Source organism: Panthera pardus, unplaced genomic scaffold (genome assembly GCF_024362965.1).
Source record: "Panthera pardus isolate Hobbes unplaced genomic scaffold, ASM2436296v1 HiC_scaffold_7, whole genome shotgun sequence".
NCBI classification, from domain to species: domain Eukaryota; kingdom Metazoa; phylum Chordata; class Mammalia; order Carnivora; family Felidae; genus Panthera; species Panthera pardus.
In genome coordinates this window covers 60265132-60287706 of record NW_026527002.1, presented here as the reverse complement: position 1 = coordinate 60287706, position 22575 = coordinate 60265132, and the positions used below count along the sequence as shown (strand labels likewise).

At 39.2% G+C, this 22575-nt stretch overlaps 1 protein-coding gene and 1 pseudogene across 1 annotated transcript; one reads left to right on the top strand and one right to left on the bottom strand.

Annotated features, from left to right (window-relative positions):
• Positions 1–360: 360 nt before the first annotated feature.
• LOC109273242 (glyceraldehyde-3-phosphate dehydrogenase-like) lies at positions 361–1587 on the top strand (annotated as a pseudogene).
• Positions 1588–7338: 5751 nt separating this feature from the next.
• UTP23 (UTP23 small subunit processome component) lies at positions 7339–13165 on the bottom strand. Its single transcript, XM_019459989.2, has 3 exons — positions 12894–13165; positions 8733–8907; positions 7339–7822 (listed from the first exon to the last, which is right to left on the bottom strand). The coding sequence occupies exons 1-3, from the start codon at positions 13079–13081 to the stop codon at positions 7442–7444; spliced, it is 744 nt and encodes a 247-aa protein (XP_019315534.2). The 5' UTR covers positions 13082–13165; the 3' UTR covers positions 7339–7441.
• Positions 13166–22575: the final 9410 nt, after the last annotated feature.

Genomic DNA, 22575 nt, shown 5'->3' with positions numbered 1-22575 from the left:
AAATGGCCACAGGGAAACTTACAGCAATGCTTCAGGGACCTTCCCCAAGAGAACCCAGCCTCCCCTTAAATTGAAGGGCTCTGGGCCTCTGAACTGGTTTAGGTCTGGAAACTGGATGAGAGGCTATGGCTATCCTTTCTGATAGACTTGACTTCATTTTCACATATTTGACAAATATGTATTAACACAGCCTACTCTTAGTATACTCTTCTTTTCCCCTATACATTGTCATAAATATTATAAAGGAAAACCAATGATCTAGTAAGTTCTCACAAAAAATGCAATCGTAAAAAGTACTTCACGGCTCTCTGCTCCTCCCCGTTCGACAGACAGCCGCATCTTCTGGTGCAGTGCCAGCCGCGTCCCCAAGACACGATGGTGAAGGTTGGAGTCAACGGATTTGGCTGTATTGGGGTGCCTGGTCACCAGGGCTGCTTTTAACTCTGGCAAAGTGGGCATTGTCACCATCAATGACCCCTTCATTGACCTCAACTACATGGTCTACATGTTCCAGTATGATTCCACCCACAGCAAATTCCACGCCACAGTCAAAGCTGAGAATGGGAAACGCGCCATCCATGGAAAGCCCATCACCATCTTCCAGGAGCGAGATCCCGCCAACATCAAATGGGGTGATGCTGGTGCTGAGTATGTTGTGGAGTCCACTGGGGTCTTCGCCTCCATGGAGAAGGCTGGGGCTCACTTGAAGGGTGGGGCCAAGAGGGTCATCATCTCTGCCCCTTCTGCTGATGCCCCCATGTTTGTGATGGGTGTGAACCATGAGCAGTATGACAACTCCCTCAAGATTGTCAGCAATGCCTCCTGTGCCACCACCTGCCTGGCCCCTCTGGCCAAGGTCATCCATGAACACTTTGGCATCGCGGAGGGACTCATGACCACAGTCCAGGTCATCACCGCCACCCAGAAGACATAGATGGCCCCTCTGGGAAGCTGTGGCGTGATGGCCGAGGGGCTGCCCAAAACATCATTCCTGTTTCTACTGGTGCTGCCAAGGCTGTGGGCAAGGTCATCCCTGAGCTGAATGGGAAGCTCACTGGCATGGCCTTCTGTGTCCCCACCCCCAATGTGTCCATCGTGGATCTGACCTGCCTCCTGGAGAAAGCTGCCAAATACAAAGACATCAAGAAGGTGGTGAAGCAGGCATCAGAGGGCCCCCTCAAGGGCACCCTGGGCTATGCTGAGGACCAGGTCATCTCCTGCGACTTTAACAGTGACACCCACTCTTCCACCTTCGACGCTGGGGCTGGCATTGCGCTCAGTGACCACTTTGTCAAGCTCATTTCCTGGTATGACAATGAATTTGGCTACAGCAACCAGGTGGTGGATCTTATGGTCCACATGGCCTCACAAGGAGTAAAAGCCCCCTGGATCACCAGCCCCAGCAAGAGGAAGAAGAAGAGAGAGGCCCTCAGCTGCTGGGGATTCCTTGCCCCAGTTCAGTACCCAACACACTTGAGAATCTCCTGACCTCCAGTTTCCATCCCAGACCCCCTGAAGAAGGGGAGGGGCTTGGGGAGCCCTACCTTATCATGTACCATCAAAAAAGTATACTGTATCCAAAAAAAAAAAAAAGTACTTCACAACTTCTTATTCAACACGTCTCTGGAGGCAAGGGAAACAAAAGTATAAATGAACTACTGGGACCTCATCAAAATAAAAATCTTCTGTACAGCGAAGGAAACAATCAGCAAAACTAAAAGGCAACTGACGAATGGGAGAAGATATTTACAAATGACATATCAGATAAAGGGTTAGTATCCAAAATCTATAAAGAACTTATCAAACTCAACACCCAAAAAACAAATAATCCAGTGAAGAAATGGGCAAAAGACATGAATAGACACTTCTCCAAAGAAGACATCCAGGTGGCCAACTGACACATGATAAAATACCCAACATCACTCATCATCAGGAAATACAGATCAAAACCACAATGAGATACCACCTCACACCTGTCAGAATGGCTAACATTAATAACTCAGGCAACAACAGATGTTGGCGAGGATGCAGAGAAAGAGGATCTCTTTTGCATTGTTGGTGGGAATGCAAGCTGGTGCAGCCACTCTGGAAAACAGTATGGAGGTTCCTCAAAAAATTGAAAATAGAACTACCCTACGACCCAGCAATTGCACTACTAGGCATTTATCCACAGGATACAGGTGTGTTGTTTCGAAGGGACACATGCACCCCAATGTTTATAGCAGCACTTTCAACAATAGCCAAAGTATGGAAAGAGCCCAAATGTCCATCAATGGATGAATGGATAAAAAAGATGTGGTATATATATACAATGGAGCATTACTCAGCAATCAAAAAGAATGAAACCTTGCCATTTGCAACTATGTGGATGGAACTGGAGGGTATTATGCTAAGTGAAATTAGTCAGAGAAAGACAAAAATCATATGACTTCCCTCATATGAGGACTTTAAGAGACAAAAAATATGAACACAAGGGAAGGGAAACAAAAATAATATAAAAACAGGGAGGATGACAAAACAGAAGAGACTCACAAATGTGGAGAACAAACTGAGGGTTACTGGAGGGGTTGTGGGAGGGGGGATGGGCTAAATGGGTAAGGGGCACTAAGGAATGTACTCTTGAAATCATTGTTGCACTATATGCTGATTTGGATGTAAATTTAAAAAAAATAAAATTTAAAAAAAGTACTTCAAATGGATTCATATTCAATATTATTGATAAACCTTATGTCTTGAAATATTAGCTAATGAAGCCCTTTAATGGCAAAGATTTTACAATATTTTATCTTCATCCTTTACATTTTGGGTTTTTTTCCTGTGTATATTTTATAATGTACAGTAATAAATCTACATGGTTTATAAACATACATTTATAGGTAGACACAAAATTCTTTTACTGACAAGGATATATGATTAAATGTTCAGAGGCCACCAATCTAGGTCCATATGAGAAATCAGTTCCTAAGCTCAGTCCAGACACCCAATCCTTTGCCTTTATTCCTACTTAGTTCTGGATCTGAAATTATATAGAGTTACACCAAATTACTGTATTTTCTCATTTACATCTAAACTAAGAATTCTTAAGAAAAGTTACAGCACAATGACATATTTTTATAACATTTTAAACAATACAAACTATTCATTCTCTCCATTCATGAAAATCTATTAATTAAACCTGTCAAATCACAGCCAACTTGCCTTACTAAAGGCAAAGAGATAAAATATAATATCTTAACTCTATGCATAAATAGAAAACAGGAATTCTTTTTACTTTTGAAACTTGGCTGTTCTTTAATGACTTCTAGCTTCAATTTACATACTTGTGGGGGATGAGAAATGGCTGTGGGGCTTTGAAAATGTAGGTAATACAGAATCCTCCCCAAACTCAACTACAAATACTTCTTTTTGAAGTGTTCATAAAAAACAGCAATTTTCTGAAACACTGTTGTTGAGTCTGGCAAACTTCAGAGTTCAAAAGCACATGTACTCTACCTTTATCCCCAACAAAGCTAGCAGCTACCCTCTAAAGCAGGGGTTGTCAACATTTTCTTTTCCCCAAACTGCAAAACGGATTACAATCGCATGTGTATACATGGTGCCATGCCCTCTTCCCTAAGTTATTATAGAAAAAATAAAGCAAGTAGTGTTAAGGATATCTGGGGTGGTGTTATGAGGGCACTGTTCACAAAAGAATTGTAGTACAAAGATAGGAGATCCTTTCGTTAAGATATTTCTTAAGGTAATATGACTAATATCAAAGTTTTAAAATATTGAATACTATATTTTGTAGTACATTGTATTTTTAATATGTTAATTGAAAAAATTACTATTTTATAAAAATAAGTTGACTTTTCTAGCTCTCCAGTTCAGACACTCTTATTAGGTGACTAGATAGCACTGGTAAGTAAGTATTTTGGGTTCCTGGACCCAATTTCAATGTGTATTGGCAGAGGTAGTTTTTACACATAGAATAAGCAGTGCTCTGACACCAACAATTCAACTCAACTCTGACATTATTTACCTGGAGATAGATAGCATCAGATCCCACGGGTTAAGGGGTCAGTCCTTCAAGACTGTTACCTCCTCTCCCCTCACAACACACTTCAGACCCATACAGGCTGTTACCTGCTCTTCTGACGTCTGGCTATAAATCTTAAAATTCCCATGACACTCTTCTCCATTCAATTAATTTGCTAGAGTGACTCAGAGAACCCAGAGAAACATTTTACTTACTGCAAGTTTATTATAAAAGGCTATTAACTCAGAAGCAGCCAGATGGAAGAGATGTACAGGGAAAAGTATGGGGAAAGGGCAGGACCTTGCAAGCCCTCTCCAGGTGGGTCACTCTCTCCAGTCTCCACCTGTTTATTAACCCGGAAGCTCTCCAAACCCTGTCCTTGTGGGGTTTTATAGAGGCTTTATTACATGAGCACGATTGATTGAATCAGTGCCCATTCTCCTCTCTCTCCCCTCCCCAAAGGTTGGGGGTGGGGTGGAGACTTAAAGTTCCAACCCGCCCATCACAGGATTGGCTCCAAAGGTAACCAGATGCCATCCTTAGATGTTTTCCAAAACCATCTCATTAACATAAAAGACACCTTTAAGCTCTCATTACTTAGGAAGTTCCAACGGTTTTTTGGGAGCTGTGAGTCCGGAACCATGAATAAAAAAAACAAATATATATGTACTTATTAATAACAATATCACATTAAGCTTTGTTAAAAAGAGAAATACCTAATAGTTATGCATTTTAGCATATTGAAAATATCATCATTTCACCTACTTTATCACTTTGTCTACATTTGACCCAGTAATCCTCTTATCATTGTTGACGAATTTTTTTCTTCTTCACAGGAACTATACAGCTATATTCACTTTTTCCCAGTATCTTTGCCTTCTTTTTAAAAAACGTTCCTGTTAAGAAAAAACAGAAACATGAAAGGACAACCCAAGCACTAAGCTGGCTTGCCTACCCCCGTGTGTTGTTCCTACTGTCGTTAAAGCTAGAACTTCACTGTCGATCCAGAAAAACATCTCTGAATTCAACTGAGAATAATATTTCTGTAGAAAAATTTAAATGGTCTCAAATTTAAGAGCAGTTATTTTAGTCATTAACAAGAATTTATTCATGATGTACTTCATACCTGATCATGACACTCTAACGATACAGATTAAGAACAGCTACTCAGAGGTGTCACAGGCAGCACAAAGTCAGGGGCTAATGGGCAGATCCCACCTTTTCCATATTATACTTCAAGACCTCAGCACAGAAACACTGTAATTTTGGTCTGATGGATGATTAAAACACTTGAGAAAAGGGCTGAAAAAGATGACTTGGTTATTCAATTCCTAATAGAATCGGCCCTTAAAACATTTTATAAACAAAATATAAAATGTATTTACTACATAATCTGTTATTTTAAATTCTGGTGACCCTTTAGACACCTTTTTAAAAAAAAATTTTTAATGTTTACTTTTGAGAGAGAGACAGAGTGTGAGTGGGGGAGGAACAGAGGGAGAGGGAGACACAGAATCTGAAGCAGACTCCAGGCTCTGAGCTGTCAGCACAGAGCCCGATGCGGGGCTCGAACTCACAAAATGTAAGATCATGACCTGAGCTGAAGTCGGATGCTTAGCAACTGAGCCACCCAGGCGCCCCCCCTTTAGACACGTTTTATTTATTTATTTATTTATTTTTAAAGTTTATTCATTTTTTTAAATTTTTTTTTAACATTTATTTATTTTTGAGACAGAGAGAGACAGAGCATGAATGGGGGAGGGTCAGAGAGAGAGGGAGACACAGAATCTGAAACAGGCTCCAGGCTCTGAGCTGTCAGCACGGAGCCGGATGCGGGGCTCGAACCCACGGACTGCGAGATCATGACCTGAGCCGAAGTCAGACGCTTAACCGACTGAGCCACCCAGGCACCCCTAGACACGTTTTAAATCAGATATTCATAGTCTATCTTAAAGAGAGTGTTATTTTGGATTTTTTACTCTTGAATTTAATATTTGCTTTAAAAGAAAATCACCCTCCCTGTTGGACAAATGAAACTCAAATCTGTTTGCTTCCCCTAGGGCCTTATAAACAATTAAGAGACTCCAGGGGAATTAAGTGAAATGATCTTCAATCAAGAATTATCTTACTAGGGTGCCTGGCTGGCTCAGCTGGAAAAGCACACAACTCTTAATCTTGGGGTCATCAGTTTGAGCCCCCACGTTGGCTTAAAAAAATTTAAAGAGAGAATTATATTGCTAGATTAATGCAACAAATATGAGGGTAAACACCTGTGGAGCCTCACAAAATGTACTTCCTACACACTCCATGCTTCACTACAGCAAAAAAGAAAACTGAGAGGAAAACAAAGAATCTAAGAAACAAATAACAAAGTAAATTTCTGGATAAAGGCAAGAAATGTCTGGATGACAGCTGAGAAACATACTTTGAAAACTTTTCCACATTGGAGGACAGAGGGCTGTAGAAGTATCTCCAGGGGTGAGGAATTACCTGGTATTATATAGAAAATTGTAAGTTCTGGGGCACCTGGGTTAAGCATCCAACCTTGGCTCAGGTCATGATATCACATTTCATGGGTTCGAGCAACGTGTCATGCTCTGTGCTGACAGCTCAGAGCCTGGAATCTGCTTCAGAGTCTGTGTCTCCCTCTCTCTCTGCCCCTCCCCCACTCATGCGCGCGCGCGCGCTGCGCGCGCACACACACTCTCTCTCTCTCTCAAAAATAAACATTAAAAAAAGAAGAAAATTCTAAGTTCCTTTAACAGAGTTATTAGAGAATGTGGCAAGACCCAGTCAGATGCTAAAAGAAAATGAGGGCATTATTAACTTTGGAATAACAACATAGCGTAAGAAATAAATTCAATCATAGCATGCTACTTGGGTCAGTGGTGAACAAAGTTTATAGTCATAATAAAAAATCTTTGAGATGTTGAGATGTATAAAGATTGAAATAATATATTAGAAAAATGAAGGAGTAATACAAGTAAGCAAAATTTCCACTTTCTAGTAGAAAGTCAAATAATGGATGGACCAAAAGACAGCACCATATTATTATTTGAGAATATAAATTCTACAACCACTGCATGAATGAGGAATGTTCCACTGTAAATGTGAAAAGGGACGCCCACTTTTTTTTGTCACAAGCCTTTTGTACGATTTGATTTTTTTACATGATTTGCATACCTTGGGGGTACCGGGCCAATGGTGAGATAGAAAAAAGACAAGATTTTTACATTGCAGAACAATCTCCAAAATGCCTAAACCCATCCACTCTGAGTTGTTTTTATGAATAATTTTAGGCAAAGGCCTATGAGTCAATATTTATTTACAAAAATAATAGTCTTTTATTGTAAGTACTTCCACAGTTTTAAAAAGAAATTTATTTTTCACATTTAAATGTCTTCAAAAGTATTCAAAGGATTATCATTCTGCATTCTTCTTTTCAGAAAGTACTTTTGAGGTAGATCTATTCCGGATTCTTTTTCTTTTTCTCTTCTTTTCAGAGGCAGATGATTTTGTATCCTGTGCTCTTTTCTTTTTCTTCAAACAGCTAAGAGGATTGGGGCCACTTACTTTCTTGTGTTTTTTCTTTCTCCTCTGTTCAGGGTTTTTCACTAAACCCTTTTCTTCTTTGAGTTGCTTGATACTTTGTTTCTCGTGCACTGAGACAAGCTGACCTGACTCTACTGCTTTAACAAAAGCAATTGTTTTGGGAGAAGGTTTGTCCAAGACAATAGTGTTCTGAATAATAAACATGAGAGGGACTCCAGGCTTTTTCTTCACTTTCATAGACAAATTCTGATCCTATTAAAAAGAAAAATAGCACTATTCAGTTCAAATATGTCAATTAAATAAGATGCCTTAAGTGGAAAAAACAGAAGAGATCACAAGTTTTACTTTTCAAATTGGTATGTCTCACTAATAGAGTAAATTTTATGATTTAAAAAAAGGAAGATAAACAAGAAATCTGAGCACAAAGAGATAAGTGGCAACAATGTGACACTGGATCTATCAAGATTCTACCACCAGGAATTACAAACTGTCACAAAAGTAAGAATGTTAGGCAATGCCCCACTTTCTACTCTAAGACATGCTTCAAAAAGGGTCAAGAATGTTCAGAGGTTGAAGGGATAGAAATAAAATAAGAATTCATGGACTCAGATTCTAGATTGAGCTCTGCATCTAATTTAGTGATTTTATAATTCTAAAAGAATACGTAACCAAATCTGTATGTATGTGAACTTCTTCGTTAATATCAACCCTGAAAGTCTCTCCTTCCCCTCCTGGTCTTTAAAAGCCAGAAACAGTTCTATACTGGTGGTACAATTTCAAATAATATAAAACATGACTTTTTGAGAACTAGTATAAAATACAGGAACATGCAAAAACACTGGATGAACACAGAATGTAAAATATTTCAAGAATGCTGACACATATCATCACATCTTTTTGTCAATATACTTTTTGTCATCTTTTTGTCAAAAATACTTCAGTAATTAAGAAAAATCAATATGCTTAAGGTTCTCTCCTCAAATTCTCTAATGGCATGACAACTGCTTTTATTGACTGCAAATCAACTTAAAAGCCTGTATTTTAAAAAGTTGAAACATTCTATCAAACCACTTCCATCTAATTTTTTCTGATTATAAGCAGCTCCATATGAAATAGAAACAGAAATGATTAAAATTGACTCTAATTTTAAAAGCAGTATCACCTGTGTTGCCACAAAATAATGATGAGGATTTCCCTCTTCCACCATGGAGAGCAGACATTCTGATCCACTCACTGGATTCTTGAAATGGGGACAATTTCGGACTTGGCATTTTTGTGCAATCAGTTTTGCCCCATATAAGTCTTTTCCCAAAGTTTCTAACTCTTTTAACACACACCTGAAAAAAAAAAAAATGTTATTAGCAGCTCACAATTACAACATACATTTCAGTGTTCACATAAGTATAGAAAAAGTCAGTTTTTACGAAATTTAAACTATACCATCACGATCTGAATGTGTTATGTGTTGGCCCCAAACATATGGTAGCCGTATCACTCTTTAAAAACCTGGAAAATATTTGGGGCACTTGGGTGGCTCAGTTGGTTAAGTGTCTGACTCTTTTTTTTTTTTTTTTTTCAACGTTTTTAATTTATTTTTGGGACAGAGAGAGACAGAGCATGAACGGGGGAGGGGCAGAGAGAGAGGGAGACACAGAATCGGAAACAGGCTCCAGGCTCCGAGCCATCAGCCCAGAGCCTGAAGCGGGGCTCGAACTCACTGACCGCGAGATCGTGACCTGGCTGAAGTCGGACGCTTAACCAACTGCGCCACCCAGGTGCCCCAAGTGTCTGACTCTTGATTTTGGCTCAGGTCATGATCTCACAGTATATCCGGGGTGTGGGCGTAGGGGTGGGGTGACAGCGCGCGGGGCCTGCTTGGGATTCTCTCTCTCTCTCTATACCTCTCCCCTCACTTTCTCAAAATAAATCAACATTTAAAAAATAAATAAAAACCTGGAAAACACAAACACCAAGTTGAAGGAAAAACGGTTAAATCTACTGAGCATTTATTATGTGTCAGGCAGCATGCTAATTGCTCTTTACATAAATTCTTGCTTCAATCTCAAAACAGTCCTATCAGGCACCTAATTTGAAAGTTATCCTTATTTTAGAGTACCTCACTCTGAGAGATTCCAAGTAACATGCTCAAACACAGCTCATAAGTGGTAGAGTCGAAATGTGAATCCAAGTAGTTGACAACACATACCTTGCCCCAACCTTAGCGCTAGATGCTTCTACTTCAAGTACAAATTGGTACACCTTTAAACGATTCTCAGTACAGAGAAGTAAAAATTTAAGTCATCGGTTTAATAACAATCACAACTTCCTTCTTCTCTCTGCGTTTTCATATTAATATAAGCCAATGTTTTTTAAAATGTCAGCTATAAACTACCCATATCAAAATGACACAGTGATAACAAATTCTATTAATTTCTACTCCTTTTCACATCCCCATTTCTGCACCTCTTGAGGAGTCAAATGTCAGCATTTTAATAAGCTCTCCAGGCACTTCTTCTATCACACTAAAGAAAAAAATAAAGAAAATAAAAAATGAGAACCAGTTAGTCAAAGATTTCTGAAACTCCAGTCAGCTCTTGCCAGACTCTACCTTGCCTCACTCCCTTTATCATCCATTTAGCTTTAAGAAAAGAGATCTTGCTTTCTATTCATCAGTTTTGAACTTTTTGGAGTTTCAGGCCCAAACTCCCATGTATTTACTGGATATTTCCTACGGATGTACACCATCTCTTCAAATTCGTGTCTAAAATCATGAAGATTTAGATCAAGAAGCTGCTGGGTGTAAGTCAGAAATCCTAACTGACCTTTTCTTCCTCACCCATAACCCTACCCCATCGGCTGTTGGTATCTGTCTCAGGAATGCCTCTTTGTAGAGCCCTTGGGCTCCAGCCTTTCTTCTCTGAAGTTTAGGCTCCCATTATTTCTTGATTGGACAACCACAAAACGAGTTCGCCGGTCTTCACCTTCTTGCTTCTCCAACTCAGCCCTCACAGTTACAATCAGCTTCTCTAAAAGACAGTTATCAGGTCTGATAGCATTTATCTCTTCATGATGCACACCAAGAACCGACACAATACTATGCTTTAAAATAAGCATAGTACGGGTGCCTGGGTGGCTCAGTCGGTTAAGCGGCCGACTTCGGCTCAGGTCATGATCTCGTGGTCCGTGAGTTCCATCCCTGCGTCAGGCTCTGTGCTGACCACTCAGAGCCTGGAGCCTATTTCGGATTCTGTGTCTCCCTCTCTCTCTGTCTCAAAAATAAATAAACGTTAAAAAAAAATTAAAAAAATAAAACAAGCATAGTACATATGTATATATATTATATATAGAATATATATATTATATATATTTTATATATGTACATAATATATATAGCATATATATATATAAAATATATATATATTATATATATATATATATATATTTTATATATATATATATAAAATAAGGTGGGAGGGTGGATAAGGGAAACGAGATTGGCCATTTCAAGAATTCCCAGAGCTGGGTGACACACACTTAATTATACTAGTCTACTGTTGTGTATGAATAAAATATTCTGGAAGTTAAAATAAATTCTTTAGGGAAAAAATGCTACAGAACATAATTCCATATAGTACTTCCCAGACTTTTTTGTTACAGCACCATGTTAAAAATGTTGGTATTTCTATGGCACAGGGATTAAGGGACAGGTGGTATGTAGCCAGGAGGGATGAACTCAGGGGCACAAGCTAACTAAGGACTTGTCTGGCAGTGCTGAAGGCTAGGGGTAACAAATTGTGGGGTACCTACAACCATTGTGAGGCACTACTTGACTATGGAAAGCAGTTCATGGAGCGGTATATGTGCGAAAAGCAAGCCAATAATATTGTATTCCCAGTAGAGCCCATTCCTTTGTGTGCATGTGCAGGTCTAAAGAACTGGATGGATGGTACAGCACGTTAACAGTGGTCACGGGGTGGTATTACGGGTCATTTACATTTTCTTTTTTTACTTTGTTTTAAAATATAATTTATTGCCAAGTTGGTTTCCACACAACACCCAGTGCTCATCCCAACCAGTGCCCTCCCCCATGCCCATCTCCCACCCTTTTTTTTTACTTTTTCAAAGTAAATAATCTACAAGGGGAACAACAAAACCCTTAAGTTTCTTTTTTTTTTTTTAATTTTTTTTAACGTTTTATTTATTTTTGAGACAGAGAGAGACAGAGCATGAACAGGGGAGGGGCAGAGAGAGGGAGACACAGAATCGGAAGCAGGCTCCAGGCTCTGAGCCATCAGCCCAGAGCCCGACACAGGGCTCGAACTCACGGACCGCGAGATCGTGACCTGAGCTGAAGTCGGACACTTAACCGACTGAGCCACCCAGGCGCCCCAAAACCCTTAAGTTTCTTAATAGTTCCTGTCGTAGGTTCGATTTCCCTTCTTCCCCAGCGTCATTTCCAATTACACCCTGTGCTCTCATCTCTTTTTCAGGCATTTTACAACTCCATTTCTTCATTTAGGAGGTCTTTCTCTCTTGTCTGTCACCCAAACTAGTCCTTCCCCTCAGAACTGAAAGGTGTCTGGGCTCAAAAGTGACCTCCTCTATGAAACCTTCCATGATTCCATCTCCCCACCCCCACCCCCGGGAGGTTCCCAGGCTGAGGAAGTCACAACACGCACGAGTCAAAACGCGCCCGGAAGGTTGGCCGTTTGTCCTGTTCACCAAGTTATCCTCAGTGGCTACAGCCATGCCTGGCATGGGGCTGGTACTTAATAAAGACAGTTCAATAAATAAATGACCATGGGCAAGGCTCTTAGCCTCGAGCTGTGAATTATCTTTCTGGGATTCGGAGATGTTAGCTCGCAGGGCAGCTGTGACGCTTGAAAATTTTTCATTTCCACTAGAAACAGCTATGCGAATAAGAGAAACCACTTGAAGCGGGTAGATTTTGGATACCAGCAAGTGCTCTCCACACGTCTGATCCTTAAAGCAACCTTATTAGTTCACGGTCTTTTCCTTACAGATGAGAAATCCCAGGCTCACAGAGATTAACTTGCCGGAAGCCACAAAGCTGGCAGGACTGGGACCAAGACTCGAAGCCAGATCGCACTACATAAAGCACGGGTCTCATTCGCCGGGCCAACCACGCGAAGATTCGCAGTGCACTGTACTTTCTACCTACGTGGTAGACACTCGCCTGACCTCCTCAGTGCCTCCACTTCACTGTCAACTCCTCGTGGGTGGAGCGTTTTGCACGTCGTGGCCTCGTCTCTACCACACCCGCAGGATCCCCGGGCCTCCTCCCCGGACCCGCCGGGCCCACCTGGTGGTGCACAGCTGCGTCTCCCCCATGAGGTAGCGGGGCAGCTGCTCCCGCAGCTGGATCCGGCCGCGCAGCGCCGCCTGACAGAAGGTACCGTCCAGCAGGATCTGGTACGGCTCGCGGACTCCGAAGTTATTGCGGAAGAAGCCGAGATGCTTCTTGGCGTGTTTCTGCCTCGTGATCTTCATGCCTGGCTTACCGGGACCGAGACCAGGGCACCAGAAGCCCGTAGAAAACGCTTACCCTACAGCCCGCTCCTCCCGGAAATAATGCACCCTTTGCCCCCGGAAGTAAACGCCCCCACTTCTTGGGCACGCCCAGTGGTTGTGTCACGCTCAGACGAGCGCGCGCTTCGCTCCTGGTGTCCGCGCTTTAAGATGCTCGCCCTCCCGGCAATACGCAAGCTTACTGCGTTATCGTGCGTGCAGTCAGCCTCTCAAAGATAGGCAGTGTGATGATAATCAACGATAATGTTGAAGCTTAATATGCTGCAGGCAGTATTCTAAGTAATTTACCATATATTATGCCCTTTAATGTTGATAATTTTCAAGTGGGGAAAGGAAAGGGATTGGAGTATACTGGACAACTATGGGCAGGTTTGTACTAGTTGCCCTCCCTCAAAGAAGTTAGGCACGTTTGCTAAGGGCACGTGGTTCTATAGTGTTAGAACTGTCACTGGAAGCCAGGACTGAAGTTAAACGCCGCCTGTAGTTCAAATGATCTTGCTACCCACCAGTACCCATCTCCGCCCCCCCCCCCCCCCCCCCCCCGCCAAGGAACTACTGTCACTGAGAGCCAAACTTATGAAAGAAGATAGCCTAACCCTTCGTTGATCGAGTTAATCAGAGAATTTTGTTCCCTAGCAGCTAATTGCCAAGCATCCACTTCAATTCAGAACAAGCTAATCAGAGAATGGGGAGAATAGAATTTTGCATTTTTGTCCCAGGTCCTCGAATCTGTCCCAGATCTAGTTCTGGCTATTGAGAGAAAGAAACAACACAGAAAATTGATTTACAAAGTGATGGAGATGTATTATTTGCATTGGGGTTTTTATTTGAAGATATAGGTTTATGGAATTGGAACTAAGAATTTCTATAATGTGTGCCCTGTCCTGATTCCCAGCACATCACTTAGATTGCTGCTTTTATTTCACTGAAAATTAATTTAGGAATTGGAAGCTATAAAATGTTATTATGGGATTGGATGCATGGTTCTTAAGTATAATTGCTCACTGCTATCCAGGTTGATTCCTCTTTATCTCTGTATGCCAACTCCTTACCCCAGCTATACTCCCACCACAGAAATTATACCACCCCAGCCTTGCAAAAACAATTAAAATATTTTTAAAAAATAGATTGACAGATTTATCTACCACCACCATTCCATTGGATCATATTTCACTTATGATAATTAATAAAGGGAAACCTCACTATAATGGAGATGGGAGCTGGGTAGAGGGAGCTCTCACACCCCACTACTCTTATTCAATAACAGACCCCACAAAGAAGAGACAGACCTTGTAGATGGATACCACTTTACTACCCCAGCAGTAGGAAGGAAGACTTTTCTTATCCAATCCCACCAACAGCCCAGCCAATGAGATACAGTCACAACTTAGCCAATGAGAAGCCACTATACTTCAGGTTTTCAGTTTACTCCAGTGGACGTTTTGTTTATATCAGCCTTCCCAACCTCTAGATTACATCTATAAAAGAGCAGTACCTCTTCTTTGTTCCCCAGACTTGCCTATGGTTTTGGTGTATCTCACTTGTCTGGTACTGTAATTGTTTGCTATTGCTGAATAAAACCATGCTTTTTTCTTGGTGAAATAACGGGCTTAAAGTAACTGGTTTGATTTTTAAGGTTAACTAATGAGAAAAATGTGGTGCAGGACTAGGGCTTTGAGTCCAAGTTGTTTTTTGTGTTTTTTATTTTTTCAATTTTTTTTAACTTACTAAACTATAGCATAATTATTTTTCAAGCTCTATGTATATGACAGTGCCATTTGCATACTGGATCCTTATTTCACAAACATGAAGACGGTTTACAATGGTGATTAGCAACTTTAAAACAGAGTTTTCTGCTACAGCAGTGTTTCTCAAAACATAATCCTGGGATATGCAGAAAAAGCTCTTAGGATGCTTGTTTAAAATGCCGATTTCTTTTTTTTTTTATTTTTTTTATTTTTTTATTTTTTTTTTTAACGTTTTATTTATTTTTGAGACAGAGGGAGACACAGCATGAACGGGGGAGGGGCAGAGAGAGAGGGAGACACAGAATGGGAAGCAGGCTCCAGGCTCTGAGCCATCAGCCCAGAGCCCGACGCGGGGCTCGAACTCACAGACCGTGAGATCGTGACCTGAGCCAAAGTCGGACGCCCAACCGACTGAGCCACCCAGGCGCCCCTAAAATGCCGATTTCTGATTCTGAACAAGTATTGAAGGATAGGGATACTATTCAACAAGGAATTGCCCTGGGGCGCCTGGGTGGCTCAGTTGGTTAAGCGGCGGACTTCAGCTCAGGTCATATTCACCCGCTCCGTCAGTTCGAGCCTCGTGTTGGGCTCTGTGCTGACAGCCTGGAGCCTGTTTCGGATTCTGTGTCTCCCTCTCTCTGACCCTCCCCCGTTCATGCTCTGTCTCTTTCTTTCTCAAAAATAATAAACGTTAAAAAAAAAAAATTAAAAGGAATTGCCTTTAATTACAATCTTCCCAAGTCATTATTATGCATATTAATGTTCCTGAAGATTGGTTTGTAGTAGAGCATCACTGTTCATCCAATAGGATATTTTCAGTAGGTAGTTCACCGAACACTTTCTGATCTGAGGGTCAATGACCTGATATTAGAACATCAATATTTGGGCACAACCTAGGCACAAGACAAATATTGCCGTTATTTGTTGAACTAGTAAAGATTCTTAAATTATCTTATATCATCTTAAATTATTCTTATAATATCTTTGCTAAAAATTTTAATAGCCATTGAAAATAATTTTGACCTTATGGTCAAACGTCTCAGCATTGCTGGCTACTAGCTCTTTTCTTAGGTCACTTTACTGGACATTTTCCATGCCAAATAGACATTCAGCTCAGGTAGGGAATTAATTTATTTTTCTTTATTTATTTCATGCTCTTCATATTCTTTATTATGTCTGGATCAAATATAATTTATAGTGCGATTTGTTGTACATGATTTTGAAGATTTTTCTTCATGAAATTTTGATGAAGCCAAGTTGACAGAATGATTTATTTTTGCAAGGTGTGACTAATTCCCAAACAAGACTTTTTCATGAAAGATTCATGGCCTAAATGGAATTAAATAGGTAAACATTAAATACAATTCACAAAGGTTATTTTGTTTAATTTCATAAATGTTAGGATTCCAGATAATTCACAGAGATTTCTATTGTGAAATTATTCTGCCTTACAATCATATTTAAATATTTATAAACATTTGTTAACACCCACTAGTTCAAAAAGAATACAATGTTCTAACATTATGTAGCTAACATGTGCTCTAAATAGGTAATTTCCCTAAATAAATCATTTAAAACAACTTAGGTAAACTGGTTTGTATTGAGGGCCTACTAAATCCTTCAGTAGGATCCGCTATGATAGACTGCATCCTGGATTTGCTTACTGTGAATTTTCATACATGGCAGGCAGGCAGTGTTTTGAAGGTTGGATCCAGAGGCCTCTCCTCCTTTTAAAACATTTTTTATGTTTTTCAAAGTACAAAAATGCCTTTTATAACAAGTGCAACAATGGAACAACACAAAGATATTCATCCCTTCTCTCCTTGCTCAGATAACGCACTAACAACCTGCTGTCCTTCAGCCATTTCCCATATTCATATACTTTATACATCATTTGCATACATACATGGAGAGATTTTTGCTACTTATGTTATTCAAACGTGGCATCATATTTTGTCACTTCTATACATTTTGCTTTTCTCACCCAACAATCCTTGTGGAAATTCTTCCTGCCTCTACACCCCAAGTCAATTGGCATAGTTCTCATTCATTATTTTTAATGGCTGACTGACATTCCCCACAAAATCATCACTTATAACATGATGTGGCACAGACTGTGAATCGTCACTCAATATCTCTTCTCTCTCTCTCTCTCTCTCTCTTTTTTTTAGTAATAGAAATTTGATTTTATTCTGGACATTAATGTGCCCATGGAAAAGAATCTATTTCCCAGCCTTCTGTGTAGCTAAGTATAGTCATATGGTTAAGTTCCAGCCAAGGCTACATAAGAGTAAATGTTACAAAGACCTTCTGGGAAGGCTGTTTAAAAGACACCAACTTGGCTCAGCAATTGGCACTTTTGTTTTTTTCCACTTTCTTCCTTTCTACTCTCTGGAATTTGGATGTGATGAATGGAACACTAGACGCCTATTTTAGTCCATGAGGTAACCTGGAGGATGGAGGCTATGTGCTAAGCTGGAAAGCAGATAAAGGAAGGAATCTATGTCATTTCCAAATCTAGACTTTCTATGTCTGGACTTGTTTTACATGAGAAGAAAAACAAACTTTTACCTTGGTTTAAAAAATATTATTTTAAGTTTTTTCCCCACTTTTGAGACTTTATTTATTTTAAAGCAGCAGTAGGATTACAACAAAATTAAAAAGAAGATACAGAGATTCCCCATATACCTCCAGCCTTTACACATACACAGCCTCCCTCATTACCAACACCACTCACCAGAATGTTTTTGTTGTTGTTGTTGTTTGGTTGATTGGTTGTTTTTTTTTACCTGAGGGTGAACCTACAATGGCACATTCAGTTTCTTTTATATGCAGCCAAACCCACTCCTAACTGATAAAGTTAAAACTACTTGCCAGAATTTTCTTTTGACAGATGTCTTTGATGAAACTTTGATGTTGCTTAGTGTTTGCCAATACAATTACCCTTTCTTTGAACAGGTTCAAAATCTCAGTTTCATATTTTCTGTAAAAGGTAGACTCTTTTTCCAAAGTAAAATAAATTAAATCCTTTTTACTTGCTATAAAAGCTATCTTGACATTTGTTTCTTTTGAAAGTATAAACAATTTGATTTGAACTGGATATGTCAGTGGGATGAATCTCCTGTTGAATAAAGTTAGTTAAATATGAAGAACCCCAACTGCTTGGGCAAGAAATATCAAGGAAATGTTAATGTCAACGTACTTGTCAATGAAAGCAAGCAAGCAGGATTTCTGTCTGTTGGCCCAGCTAGTACCAGTGAGCTCTCCCTCCAGGGTAAATGACAATAAAGAAACTGTCTCTTAGAAAAAAGTTTCAAGGGATTTCTGTTTGTCAAGGATATTTTTAAACCAGACAGTAATCAGGAAGTATCCACCATTGGTTATCAGATGGCCATAAAATTAGACTAGCAAATTTGCTTGCTATAATAAATAGTCTCTTTGAATGAAATCATACAGAGAACACATATTGCCATGTGAACTAAATTGAAAGGAATTTTCAACTTTTTACCGTTAACAGATCTGAATAGTGCTCTACATTGGGATGTTACTATAAAATGTTTAATGATTTTAATGAAAGTGGTAAAACCAAAAACTGGTAGAGAGGAGGAAAAGTTAAAAAGTGGCAGCAATGTGCAAACTGTTTTACTTTGATGCATAACAAACTGCCATTTGAAATTTAATTAAATCATAACTGAAAGTGGTAGAGAAGTTTGTATCGTACAGGGTCTTTCATTTTAACTTATCAAAGCATTTTAGATTAATGAATCCTTGTAAAATTACTCTAGGTAAACAAATATTATTACTGTTACTTAAAGGAGTTTAAAGATCAAAAATTACGTCAGATTATGGCATTAAAAGGATTTTCTAAAAACACGATTTATTTACATTAAACAAAATGCTGAAGACAACCATTTTGCTCATGCTTTGGTATATATTTTTAAGCAGCAGGAGGACTTCACAGCAGAAACTGAACTACTGGTGGCAAGAAATTAAACAAACTTTCAATAATGCAGTAGAATATTATTTCAAAGTCTCATATTTATAATTAAATCACATCAATACAAGGTATTAGTTACATGATATTATATAAAGTAAAAGTCATTCTTAGAATCCGTGCAAATGTTTTCAATACTAGATCACTTTGTTTTAATATTAGTTGGTAATTCATAAATCAAAATACTGAGATGAGAAAGTCAAATGTTGTTTCTAAAATTATTATTCTAGCAAACATACAGAAAATGCCCACATGCTGGGTCTTATGTATAAATGAATATTATTTTCTTTTTATTGGCTCTCTCTTTACCCTTTCTATTGTTCCTTTCATAGTACTGAACAAATCACTTAGCTCTTCAAACAATAGGCTCACAGTTTCATTCCACATGTACACAGAAGGAAGCATATGATTTAAATTGATTCCAATAAGACTAAAGAGAAAGACCTTTTTTAGGGGGCGCCTGGTTGCCTCAGTCAGTTGAGTGTCCAACTTCGGCTCAGGTCATGATCTCAGGGTTGGTGAGTTTGAGCCCCGCGTCAGGCTCTGTGCTAATAGCTCAGAGCGTAGAGCCTGTTTTGGATTCTGTGTCTCCCTCTCTCTCTGCTCCTCCCCTGCTCGTGCTCTGTCTCTCTCTCCCAAAAATATAAACATTAAAAAGAGAGAGAGAGAGAGAACTTTCTACCGCCTTGGTTGGGGAGAGGTTTTCTTTTTCTTGCAATAAACATTAAAAAAAATGAAGTGCATTGTGTCCATTGCTACTGGCAGCAGTTTTGAGTTTATAGGTAGCCAGTCTGTGGACAGAACTAAAACATGTCAGAAGCCAGAGTCAAGAGAATCATAATGACATGGAACTGGAGACTCTATGCTACTTTATTTGGAATATGTACTCCCAACCTAGACATTTAGTTACGTGATAGAGTACATTTCCTTCCTTCTTGTTTAAAATAATTAAATTGTTTTTTGGTGTGTACTTGTTTTTTGTTACTTGCAGCCCCAAGTGACCTAATTGATGTTTATTTGTTAAATCCAGGCCCCCCAAAAATGTATTTTAAAAGAAAAATGACACGGGCACCTGACTGGCTCAGTTGGTGGAGCATGTGACTCTTGGTCTCAGAGTTGTGAATTTGAGCCCCATGTTGGGTGTAGAGCTTACTTTAAAAAATAAATACATAAAAGGAAAAATGATAGCATTACCTGTATAATACCATGCTTTAAAGAAATTTAAGATGTTCTGCATATGTTCTTATTTTATCCTGGACAACACCATGAAGAGGCTGGGATGTGGAAGTAACTGTTGCTATTAGCTGCTTTCAACATCTCCCAAAGGCATCTTTTCCACTCTAGTTAAATATTAAGCAAAGTGTTTTGTGTTTTAAGCCCGATGATTTTTTCTGGCCTAATGAATATTTGTGGACTTCTAAACAGTATACTAGCTTCATCCAGAACTTTAGTTTTTCCCTATTTATTTATAATATTTACATGTTGTTTTTATATAATATATAATATAAATATATTTTTATATTATATTATATACTTTATACAATATATCATACAAATATATTATAATATTTATATTATAATATAAATATTGTAATATTTATATGTTGTTTTTTCTGGCTTTGCTTACATCTAATTTTTGTATTGTAGACCTGGCTTGTTAATTATAATGGCACCATATAGTCTCTTGTGGAGGGGTAGAAACTTCCCTTTCCTCCCATTTCTGTAGAATAGGGAGTTTCTGATCCCTTCCTCATGAGTGTCGTTGGAGGGTAGGCCCCCGTTTCTCTCCATTCTGTTACTTGTGACTCCTGAAAGAAGGAAGGGCTAATGTGATATTTTTGGAGATCTCATAACCATCACATAACCACATCTTCTTCCCAAGGGAAAAAAGATCTCTGTGCTTCTTTCCTAGAAAATAATGTATACAGAAGAGGTAAGAACATACACTCTTTAAAGAATCCTTGGCTGAAAGCTTTGCCTGAAATTTTCCTTGCTTCTTTGTTTCTAATGGACACTAGAAGAGGACAACCCCTGAGCTGTGCATCATGAATATACAGTTACCTCTGAGAGGGGCAGTAAATAGAAAGATCAGATTACTTTCTACCCTCTTCCTTCACACCAAAGCTAGAACAAAAGCTAGGTTGGTCCTATAGAGGTTATCTGTGAGCCCCTGGCAGGCACAGACACAGAGCCCGCTCTCTGCCTATCTAACTCCAGGACCAAGGGCACTGCTCAGCTCAGAACCCAAGACTTGTCAGACGATCAAAGGAAGCTTCTTTCCATAGAGGTCTGGAAGCAGGCACCAACTGAATAGGAATATATTTACATTTTAAAAAATGTTTTGGCTCCTCTGTACACCAAATAGGAATAAAGTGTCATTTAAAAAAATCCTTTGACTCATCTTTGGTGTCTTGACTGTCATTTCACACATTGAAAGGGATTTAAGAAAGCCTTTGCCAAGTGAGGGAAAGCAGCTCCAACACTGGCTGGTTCTGAGGCACGGACTGGTCACAGTCTGACATTCACTGGGCTGTGTTTTCCTAGTGGGTAGAGTTACTATGCCACAAAGGCAGAACCAGTCAGACTGTTTATTTTTTCATTTTTTCATTCAGGTATGACAGGCTATTCTTTGCTTCCTGTCCCTAGGTGGTAGTCACCCATGGGCACAGTCCACAGCTTGCTTTGGAAGGCCCTCACCATCCTCTCTCTTTTTGCTTCTGACTAAATTTGAAATATTTCCAGCAAATATAGAAGTATGCTAAAAACTTTAGTTCCTTTGACAGAAAGAATGAAGAACGTATTGCTAGGGATACAGGGTAAATTTATTTTCTCTGGTAAATGAATAGCCACAATGACTTAATACTCACAATATCAAACTGCTTTTGGCAGGGTGTGGGCAGAAACACAACTTAATGATTGCAACCAACCTTCTTTTGGTGATCAGTACAGAATATCCTGTGTTCTGCTGCAATCTGTTATTTAATATTTTCTGCAGGCTTTAGGTTATTTTGCTCTTATTTTTCTAGTATCTTGAGGAGGGAGCTTTCGTTATTGATTTGAGATATTTCCTCTTTCAGAATGTATGCATTTAGCTATAAACTTTTCTCTGAGCACTGAGGTAGCTGTGTCTCACAGATTTTGACATTTTACATTTTCATATTCATTCAGTTCAATGTGTGTGTGTTTTTAAAGTTCCCTCAAGACTTCCTCTTTGATCCATGGGTTATTAGAAGCGTGTTGTTTAGTTTCCAAGTACTGTATTTGGAAAATTTTCTGTTACCTTTTTGTTTTGACTTCTAGTTTGAATCCATTGTGGTTGGAAAACATACTCTGTGTGATTTCAATTCTTTTAAATTTTTCAAGTTTTGTTCATGGTTCAGGATATGGTTTATATGTTCCATGGGCATTTGGAAAGAACAAAATGAATGTGTATTCTGTTGTTGGGTGGAATGTTTTATAAATGTTGATTAGATCCTGTTGATGGTATTGCTGAGTTCCTTTATATTCTAGCTAGTTTTCTCTCTAGTTTTTCCGTCAATTGTTGAGAGAGGGGACTTGATGTCTCTAACTATGAGTGTGTATTTGTCTATTTGTCCTTTGAGTTCTAGGAATTTTTTTCTTTATGTAACCTCAGCTTTGTTGCTAGGGAATACACAATTAGAATTGCTATGTGTTATTGTGATTGGCCATTTTATCATTATATGTCTCCTTCT